Genomic DNA, 11,543 nt, shown 5'->3' on the forward strand with positions numbered 1-11,543 from the left:
AGCAATTTATCATCGTCAATGAACTTGTTATTTAGTGGGTTAATGTAGAAGAAATAAGGTTATTTTAAATTTAAAAACAATTTGATTAATGTAAATTTAGCGTACATTTAAATATATGCAAGTCTAATAAATTTTTATAATAATAATCACTGATATTGGTCCAGCGGAGTCGTGTCATAAATCCTAATTTTACTACAACCACTATTTGTACATAATTAAAAAAAAAACTTTTATAATGAAAATAACACAACTAATAGTTAAACTCACTAAAATGAAGTTAATAATAAAATGTTTGGATAATTTACAGGTTATATTTAAACTTAATTAGTCTTGTCATGAAAAAAGAAACACAAGTAATAGCATGTTTAGAGTGTATTGGTTACATAGAAGTGTGATGGCATAGATAGTTTCTTGAGGAAATAACAAGGACAACTGAATACAACACATTTTTGTCGGTGATGTGGTTAATGACTTGCCACTTGGTATTTGTAATGTCTCTATCTGTGATAAAATATCCACAGAGTTTTCATGCTATCATACAAAAGAACTTGTCTCCTTTCTTTCGTTCACCAAAAGAGGGGCTTCAGAAGAAGACGATGAGATGATGCTACAGCTTCCATGTTTTTCACATCCCATTTTTTCCTCCTCGGCCTGACCCCATATTACAGCATAAAACCCAATAGCTATTATACCAGCTCCTATCATACTGCAAAACCAATCAAAATCCAACACTATTAATTACCTTGAAAATATATTAGTCATAAATAACAAGTTTAGCATCGTTTATGTTCAACAAAACAACATCAACTTTATGTAGTAAGATCAACTTAAAAGAACAAAAACTGTTGAAAAATAATAATAAATTTCAAATTTTCAGCTTCATGAAAACAACTAATAAAAAAACTTGAAGATATCACACATCTCATTTAATGAGTATTTTTTATTTAGTAATAAGACTTATGTCAAAATTTATAATTTTAATTCTAAGAGTTTTAAGTAGAAAATATTAAAATAAAAATATTTTGAATATATGTACATACCTTCCAAGATATAGAACATCTCCCAAGAATACAACCCCCATGACAAGTGCAATGACAATCCCTAAAGGACTGAACATAGCAACATACACGGGTCCTTTCTTTCGACACGCCCATGCGTAAACCACACTTCGCGCAGATATCACAAAAATGGCCTACAAATGAAACATATTATACCTAAAATTCTAAAACAATACAAATTAATTGAACAAACTTTTTGCTTTGCATGAAATAGCTTGTTTTATATAATTCTTTTCTTACCGAATAGAATATAGATATCAACTCCATATCGGGTTTAAGTATCCATGCCTTTGGATTTTCCTCTGCAATGAAAGCTACTATGAAAGATTGGATGACAACAAAACCGCAACAAATGGTTGTTAGCATTAGCTCCTCAGGATACTCTTTCATAGTCCATGTCTGCAGAATATAAAAAAAAAAAAGTCTTATTTTTGTTTTGTGTGGACAAATTAATTAAGTGCCCCTACCGAAAGAAACATAGTTATTAGGATTTGGTTAATCTAATATTTCTCTAGTAAAAAATAAAATTAAATATGTTTTTAGTCTAAATTTTTTTTTATCAATTTTTATTTTTAGTTCCTAAAAAAAACTTATGTAATAAATAAGGTTTTTAAGTCCTAGGTCGTAGTCCCCGAAGCTTTGTAAACTTTAAAGTATATAAGGTTAGTTTGAATGTTTAGTACCCTCTCAATTTCATAATAAGTGTATTCATAAGTTGTTTTATATACATACTAAAAAAATTAATAAATAAATGAAATAAAATAATAATTTTATAAAATTAATTTTATAATTATTATTTTTTTGTTAGAAACAATAAAACAAAATACTATCCCGATTCTTTTATAATAATTATTTAAGGTTGTTTTACACAAATCAAGAAACATAATAAATTTTTATATTTTTTATATAATTTTAATATTTCCTAATTTTTCTCTTTTATTTTTTTTTTATAATAAATACATATTAGTTGTCTTATATAAATTAATTAAAAATTAGACGAAAAGTAAAAATATAATCAATAACATGATAATTAATATTATCTTAAAATTTAAAAAAGATAAATAAATAGAAACAAAATCTTTATAAAATTCTGACATATAAGAAGAAAAGGAGAGAGTAAGCACTTTCTAAAAAAAATTAATACTACATTAAAAAAAAACCTAATAAAATATTTATTTTAAAATTTATTTTTTCTTGAAACACAACAGTTATTATGTACAAAAGAAGTATATATTTACCTGAATAACAAGCGAGGCTGAACCCAAAAAGCTAGCAGCTGAAAGAAAAAAGGCTCCTAATAGCCATAGTGATTGTTGTGAGAGGAACAGATATTTTGGCATGACAACACTTGTGATAGGCAACCCTTTATATAAGGATACAGTTAATGCTCCTGCAATTGATACCACAGTTCCAATGGATTTTGCCTGGCTGCTTCGTACTTTTAGATCCAGCTTTTCCATCCTTAAAAACCATATAATATTAGAGGCTTCACACTCCATTTTTAACTATAATACATGCAAAAACAAGAGATTGGTCTAACATTTTTGGGGGTACGTAATTGCTCTTTAACTATCTTTCTTCCCTGTTTTGGTCATAGAAGAGTCTACTACTTTACTTTCCTAGGGATTTTGTCATCTTTTTTCTTTTTGGTGGTTCATTAATTAGGTTGCCTCATTCCACGATAAAGAAATTGAAAATTTGACATATTTATTTTGCATGAAGCATATTAGGTGTGGAAAGATCTTTTGGTGAACCAATTCAAGTGGTTAACGCATTGCTGTAATTATGGCAAAGTTTGGATTCCACCTTCCATTTTCATTACGTGATTTTGACGTTACTCTTTCGGTCTTATTGGTTAAGAAGGGGTTTTAATTCTTGTATTAGTTTTCCTAGAGGCTTAGCCTACAATAAATTTTTATTCACCTAAAAAAATAGATTTAATTTTTATATAATTAAAATTCATACTAAATAAATATTTCATATAAATTATCTCATAATTGAATTCATAATAAAAATATATATTTAAGTATATAAATTACATTTTAAATTTATAGTAAAAAGTTTAAAGTATATATATAATGAAAGATTATTCGTAATTATTGACAATTTTTTAAAAAGAATTATTAACATTCAATTCAGTGATAAATAAAAAGAAGATAGTTTGAAATTGTTGAATTTTTTTTTATTAATAGAATAAATAACATGTAAAATGTATCTAACAAAAAGATATAATACTAATAATGTTGAATTTAATTAGAGAATATAGAGTGGTGGGGGCTTGAGAATGTCTGGCATAGTATGATAATGAGATTCTAAACTTGTTTGGTTGAGATGAAATAATTAAGAAATAGGGAAGGAGTGAAAATAAAATAGTAAAATAACGAAAATTTGACTCTATTTCTTATTTATTTTTAATATTTATTTATTTTCTCTATTTTTTCCACTTTATAACTCCAATGTATAAAAAAAAAAATATAAGACCAAAAGTTTAAATATTTTGTATTCTATTTTGTCATAAAAAAAATTTAATAGATTCTTTAAAACTTAAACAATTTACTTTTTAACCCCAAGCGTGTGGTTCAGCGGTAGGGGTTGATCCACGCTTAAGCAAGGTCAGGGGTTCGAATCCTGCCTTATGTATGCAGTCGCGTTAAATTTTGGGGCCAGCTATCCCACCCTTTGAGGTGCCTCCAACGTAGTGAGGAGATTAGTCACTGCTGTCGGCCCTGGATACTCCATGGACGAACCAAAAGAAAAAACAATTTACTTTTTTTTTAATAAAAAACAATAACTTTAAAAAATTAAGTCAGTGAATTTTAAAAAATAAAAATAAAAATATCCTTCTCTTTCCTCATCTCCCTTCTCTCTCTTCCAGTTGTATTGTCTCTCTCTTTCCCGGCCACTTTGAATCTGATGGCTGTTAAAGTGAAAGCATGAATCTAACAACTAAGTTCTATTTTATTTTTAAAGTTATTACTTTTACTTTAAATTTTAGAGCAACGTTTGAATATAAAAATTAGGCTAAACATAAACCTAGTCTAATCTAATTATACATAATAATAAAAAATTAAATAAAGTGCAAAAAAAAAAATTAAAACTATATTATATTTACCTTTCTCTGATTTTTCCCCTGCAGAAATGGATGAAAGGCGTCTAAAAAGTGAAAAATGGTTTAATCACCTGGAAATAATGGCAATTATGAAGGTATAAGCTGGAGTAAGATCCCCCATGGCTGAGGTGAGAGTGGGAGTGGTATAGCCAAGTCCAGTATAAGTTAGTGTCTGTATGGAAACACTAACACAAGAAGAAGACCATGTAATTTATATATACATGATGATGCCAACATATATTTAACGATTATAGTTTATATATGTACCTGAGCAAGCTAAGAATGAAAATTCTCAAGATAATGGAGTAATTGATTGGTGTAGGAGTTTTGTTTCTGTGAAATCAAAGGGGCAATGAATTAATTAACCTCATATGCATGTTAATTATGTTAGTTTCAAAACACTTGTGAGACAAACCTGTGATGGATTTTGGATGCTAGTAGCAGAAAACAGAATGCGAGAAGGTTTGAATACGCAACGAAAATGAAGTGGCTCATTCCTCTGGACATGGATGCTTTGATGAGAGTGTTCAAACCCACACTCAAGAACTGTGCCACTATCATCACTGTGGTTACCCCTGCGCCCTTCATTTCCTTCAGTTATCTATTTGTGTTGTCAGAGTCTTGCTTTTTCACTTGTGTACTCCGAAGAAACAAAAATAGTGTTTCTCTTAGTGCAGGTGTGACGAAAATAGATTATGAACGTGTCCACCCATTTGCTTTCACTAAAGGATAAATAGTGGTATAGCACATGCACATTCGGGATATTTTCTGTTATAATTTTATGTTCAAATTGAGAATCTAATTTTAATTTTTAATTCAGAAATGAAAGTGTACGTTGAAACATTTAAACTAAAGACTTTTAATTTTAAGGTTTTAGTATGCACATTAATTTATGACAATATAATATAATGTTGTATTTTATGAAATAATGTTTTTTTTGGTAAATTGAAAATTGTAAGATGATACATCTGATGTCTAAATTAAAGTTCCTTTAGAATAAGATCCAACATCACATTCAATATATATCTTCCTAATTATAAACCAACATAATCAAAATACATTTTAAGGTAAATACTTCATTTAAATTAAGTGCCCTGAATAGTTAATTAATACAACTCATTAGTGGTTAAACTTTAATTAAACATCATGTCTTTGATATAGATATTATATATTTCAAAAGTTTACAAACCAATAAATAATATAACTTGAAATTGTAGATGAAATATAAAAAAATATATTATTCTTTACAGATGGATATTTTTGTCTTTAACATTTTCAAACACACTTTTTATCTACTTTCTTAGTCTATCAAGTCTATCCTTTGAAAAGTGGACAAAAAATTTGATATGTTCTCATATTTAAGTACATATATACAAAAAAAAAAAATACGAGTTGTTATTACTTTATACAAACCAATATTAATACTTTTAAATAATTTATTAATTTTGATAAATTAAGTATTTATTTCTTATATATTCAACTTAACTAGCTAGTAATTTACTTTATCCTCTAAGAATAATCTATATGTTTTAACCATGGTTTTGAAAATAAAACCAAATCAACCAATCGAATCGGTATGGGAATTAATTTTTGATTGGTTTAGTTGGTCTTTAATGTAACACTGTTAATTTTCAGACTCCTTTATTCATCTTGTGAATTTGGTTGTTTTGATATCAATCGTTATTGAGAATTCCAGGTCAAGGGATCTTAAGAGTAAATTTGGTCTCTGGATAGTTAGACCAAAGATAAGTGAAATCAGTTTAAGAAGGTATAAAAGTATTTCTTAAGTTCAAGCCTCATAACTAAAGTTTTCAAAATTTTAGAGACATAGACTAGGTAGAAGTTTTGAAAACAGAGTCCTTACATATAATTGTGTAAATGATATTAATCACGAGTTGCATGATAAATTCTAAAGCAGATGTATGTTGTTAATCTTTTCATTACATAGTAGCTGAACTATAATAAGTGTAGTGACTAGTTGAATTGTTACACTCAAACACCTTTGGTAATGGTCAAAAGAGTAGTAGGACCGGTCAAAATCGATAAAAAAAACAATCAAATCAATTTGAACTAGTTCAATTAATTTTTTTTCCAAAAATTTAATTTAAAATATTTTTAATAAAAATACATATTTAAAAATTTATAAATTTGAATAACTTATTTTTAATATTTTTATTTTTTTACAATTTATACTATATTAATTTGAAACCCTTTATTTTAAATGTAAATTTGTTATTATTAATGATTATTGTTATATTTTATTAAAATTATATTATATTTTGTTTAGAACTCAAATATTATCACATTAAATGTTAAAAATTTATAAATAATATTTTATTTTAATTTCTAGTATTTATATTTATTTAATATTATTTTTATTATTAATAATAAGTATTATTATTATTATCTTATTAATATCAATTTGATTTCAACCACAATTAAATCATTAAATTTTAAATCATTATCAAGATCGGTCTATTTCATACTTATTCATTGGATGAGGAACTCGTAGAAATGAATAGTGACTATGACCTAATATACCGACGAAGGAAGTTTTCACGGTTCAACATTAATAACGTTGGTTGAAGTTTGAGCGTCCATCTTTAAATTTTATGCGTGTGTTAGTTGTGCTCTGCATTAATTCCCTTCTCTTTTTTTCCTTTTCAACAGTTTTGTTTGATTTTTTTTTTATCTGTTATTAAAAAAACACACATTCTAATAAAATTAAGTAATTAAAATTAATTTATACACGTATCTCAACCAAATTTAATAATTTCAAATTATTTTTCCTGAAAAGTCTTGGTAGTTTATTAAAGTATGAAAATGTTGCCCTGGAGGAAGCTAACAAGTAACAACCTTGCTATAGTTGCGTGGAAAATCATACAAATTTAAAGGGAAAGGAAATATATTATGGGAGGCTAATAAGTGATTAAGATGCCGTCAAAAGAACGTGATTAAGATGAGTGACAAATGACAGTTTGAAGTTGTGTAGAGAAAAGGCACACAAATATCTAATGTTAACCTGTGTGATAGTGAAACTAAACTAACTACACCCTAACTTGGTCAATTAATTATTGAACCCAAATGGGTCCTTTCTGTATTATAATGTAAGCAATTTTCTGTGTAGGTAGTAGGTCCTTCTTGTAGCAATGAAACCCTACCTAGTACTGTTTTGAGAGGAATGGGGTCTTAGGTCCGTTGTCACGTGAATATTCATTCAGCCAGTTCTAGAATTGGGATGAAGTTAATTTACTTTCTATCCTAGAATTTTAATCGCCCATTTGTTTTAATTGGATTACTAGGATTTCATATTATATATAATAATATTAGATTATTTAGGCTGTCAAAAAAAAATGTTTAACACATCATTTCATTCGTCAATTTTAAATTAAAAAAATTATAATTAATTAAGTCATTCATTTTTATTTTTTTTTGTATTTTTTATAATTTAGTCTTTGAAGTTAGAAATTTATTTAAAATTTTTAAAATTTCATAAAATATTCTTTAATTATATTCTCATCCGGACATCTACATTTATTTATTATTTCATATCATCATTGCATTAGGTTTAAATCCATATAACAATTAAAATTTCTTTATAATCTCCCTAATAATAAGAATTTTAGAATAGTAAGAAATTTTTATGAGTAGGGATCAAAACATGATATGTGGAGGATGACATGAAATACAAACTTGATGTGATTATCTATATGATGATATAAATAAATTTTGTGAATTTTAGGGATTGTAAATAAATTTCTAATCTTAGGGACTAAATTACAAAAATGATGAAGACTTGATAATAAATTTTAGTTTAAGGATTTAGTTGAAAATTTCTAAAAAAAATTAAGAACCAAATAATATATTAAAATAAAAAATATTAATGAAATTATCTGTCATATCTTGAATATCCCTAAAAATTTGCATAACGCACCAATTGATTATATACAAATATATAAAATATCTTATATATAGACGGATTATCTATCATATCATTATATCCCTAATTATTTGACAACATTGATACAAGATATGATATATCTATATATAATCAATTAATGTATTAGACAGATCCCTAATTATTTGACAACATTGATACAAGATATGATATATCTATATATAATCAATTAATGTATTAGACAGATTTTTAAGAGTATACATGATATGTAAGAAAATCCCAATTATTTATTTTAGTTTATCGTGTATAGTTAGTTATTAGGGACAAAATAGGTATAATAAATGTGGACACTAACTAGTATATTATTCTTTTATTATGAACTAGTGTAAGAAAAATAATTTGTGCCTCTGTGTTTTTTTTCATTTGCAATATAAATAGAAGTGAGTGATTAATAATTAGAGAGACTAAACTCTTTAAATAATTGTAATTGTGAGGGTTATTTATGAAAAAAGTGGAGAGAGAAAGAATAATTTGAGATGTAATTATATATAAGAACAAAATTATCCAAACAAAAGTGTACACAATTAGGGTAACCCCTTTTATTAAAAGTATAAATATAGATTTTTAATATTATATATGTGTTTTTACAACATTAATATTATATAAGTTAAAGCATAAAACTAAAATTAAAATATAATTTGTAGTATAAATTTTAAAATAAATAGTTATTATGATACATAAATACTATTGGTTAAATCTAAAAAGAATATTATTAAAATATAATTCTTAAAAATTATAAGTTTTAAAATATAAAATACCAAATGAAATTAAAACAACTTAAAATATAATTTAAATTTGTTTAAAAATTAGATCTGTAAATGGGTGCGAGTTGACCTGGAAATTAATTTTGTACTATTTTTCTTGGTTATTAATTTTCAATGGTGCACACAATGACATTCCAGACGATTGAGTTTGATGATGGATCCCACAACGGCATTCCAGATGAATCGAGTTCTTGAGTCAAAAGTATTTGCTATGATTTTGATGACAATCTAAATGAGTCATTAGTTACGTCACAAGGAATGCAGAACTAGTAGGATTTGGAGGTAAACTTGTGATTAACAATGCAGTTGGACAATCCAAGATGTTTTTAAAGGAGATTATAATATATGAAAATATTATGCTAAAATCTTGTATACCTACTCAATCTGACGATCAAAAATAATAAATTAAAAAAATTAAAGTTGACCATAATAAACCACTTGTTATGTTTGTGCATGCTAGTTATTGTCGATTTTGACGAAATCTAGGGTGTAGATGTGTGATAGGTGGTTCAAATGGTCAACAAATATCTACCATTAGATCATGTTGTTATATCATATCAAATAGTGCACTATCTATAGCATTTTTATTTATTTATAACCTTTTTCCTCTCCTTCTTCCCCTGTTTATATCCCATGACCACCATGTCACTTCTCTGTCATTGTTTTGATCCATTTTCATCTTTGAGATGAATCACTTGTCGGTTGGGCATGCATATTGTGAAATTAAAGAAAAACTATTATGAACAACATTATTTATTTTTGTGAGCTTATTTTGAGCACCAAGTTAAAGTAAATGAAGAATCATGAGCGTGCGGTGAATTAATGATGCAGTGATAAAACTTTTGCACAAGGGTGTGCATGTCAACGGTGCACATAATGACATTCTAGACGAATCAGGTTGATGATGGATCCCATAGTGGCACTCCGGATGAATCATGTTCTTGAGTCAGAACTATTCATTGGTTTCTAACGACAAATCTAAATGAGACATCGACAATGACATAAGAAATGCAAAACTGGTAGGGATTTGGAGGTAAACAATAATTGTGTGATTTTATTGGATTATGTTACAGGTTTACCGGCTATTATAGGTTATCAAATCTATTTATATATGGTTATGAATTATTTATAAATAGACTCCTTGTATTGTACTGGTTAGACAATAATTCAGATCAATTCATTTTGCTTCCCTTCACAAGAAGTTCATACTTCTAATATGGTATCAGAGCATCAAGATTATTATCAGACTGCATTTGATTAGTCAAAAAAGTGATCAGCTACTGGCACTGAGCATGAGTCAGATTAGATGAGGAATTCAAATTCAAGGAATTAGTTGAGTTTTCAACTTGATTCACAACTTTTGGTTGATGATTTTTGAAATAGTTAGGGGGGTACCCCACAAGTTTGTAACATTTATCTTTGGTATGACCGAACATCTCACAGTGAGCACACTTCGGCCTTTCTTTCTTAGTAAATCCACTTTTGTTGCTATTAGAATGTATTTTAGCATGTTGGTTCACAATAAAAGCCATGTGTTCAGAATCATTAGAACTGTGTGTAATTGCAATTTCTTTCTGAGCTTCTTCTTGAAGAATTAGGGAAAAAATGTTACCAATTGAAGGAAGAGGATCAGAGAGTAAGATCTGACCACGGATTTGTGAAAAAGAATCATTGAGACCCATCAGGAAGGACATGACATATTCAGATTGTGTGTGTTCTTGAAGGGATTGAAGTCCTCCACAGGTGCACTGAAAATTTGGTTTGTAACCAGCTAATTCCTCCCATATTGATTTCAATTTGGTGTAGTATGTGCTGACATCATTTGATCCCTGTTGTAGAGACATCAATTGGCGCCTGAGTTGAAATATCCGAGGTCCATTCTTTCTTGAAAATCTTGTTTTCAATTCATCCCAAATCTCTTTTGCAGTGGTTGCAAAGAGAATACTCGTGATTATATCCTTTGAGACAGAGTTATAGAACCAAGATATAACCACATTATTTCCACGGTTCCAAGCAGCGAAGGTAGAATCTGTGGCAGCGGGTTTCGGGAGGGTTCCGTCGATGATATGTCTAGATTTACCTGGATATACTTACTAAAGAACAAGTCTAATTGCATTAACATCATACCACAATTCTGTGCTTATGTGGAAAATCAATTTCAGTCTACTATTAAGATGTTTAGATCCGACAATGCTAAGGAACTTGCTTTTAAAGAATACTTCTCTAAGAAAGGCATCATGCATCAATTTTCTTGTGTAGAGAGACCACAACAGAATAGTGTTGTGGAAAGAAAACACCTACACATTCTTAATATTGCTCGGGGTTTAATGTTTCAGTCAAATGTTCCTCTCAAAGTTTGGGGTGATTGCATTAAAACTGCTGTGTTTCTTATGAATAGAACTCCTAGTTCTATTCTAAATTGCAAATCACCATATGAACTTTTATACAACAAACTCCCTAACTATTCTTCTTTCAGGACTTTTGGCACGTTATGTTATGCATCTACTCTTATTTCCAGCAGGCATAAGTTCAGCCCAAGAGCTACTGCTGCTGTCTTCATTGGTTACCCTCAAGGCTACAAGGGATACAAACTCCTTGATCTTAGCAACAATCAGGTTTTCATCTCAAGAGATGTACGTTTCTATGAGCACATC

At 28.1% G+C, this 11,543-nt stretch overlaps 2 protein-coding genes across 2 annotated transcripts; both read right to left on the reverse strand.

The window, feature by feature from the left end:
• Positions 1–336: 336 nt before the first annotated feature.
• On the reverse strand, positions 337–4,877 carry LOC109801572 (WAT1-related protein At3g28050). The gene is made up of 7 exons (XM_020362683.3): positions 4,583–4,877; positions 4,435–4,500; positions 4,239–4,352; positions 2,297–2,519; positions 1,299–1,457; positions 1,041–1,192; positions 337–706 (listed from the first exon to the last, which is right to left on the reverse strand). Exons 1-7 carry the CDS (start codon positions 4,753–4,755, stop codon positions 535–537), a joined length of 1,059 nt encoding a protein of 352 aa, XP_020218272.1. The 5' UTR covers positions 4,756–4,877; the 3' UTR covers positions 337–534.
• A 5,289-nt stretch (positions 4,878–10,166) lies between these two features.
• LOC145953502 (uncharacterized) lies at positions 10,167–10,733 on the reverse strand. Its single transcript, XM_083067470.1, has one exon. It carries the CDS (start codon positions 10,731–10,733, stop codon positions 10,167–10,169), a length of 567 nt encoding a protein of 188 aa, XP_082923596.1.
• Between the last annotated feature and the right edge of the window lie 810 nt (positions 10,734–11,543).

The sequence above is a fragment of the Cajanus cajan genome, chromosome 11, assembly GCF_000230855.2.
Source record: "Cajanus cajan strain Asha chromosome 11, NIPB_CcT2T_4, whole genome shotgun sequence".
In the NCBI taxonomy this organism is placed as follows: domain Eukaryota; kingdom Viridiplantae; phylum Streptophyta; class Magnoliopsida; order Fabales; family Fabaceae; genus Cajanus; species Cajanus cajan.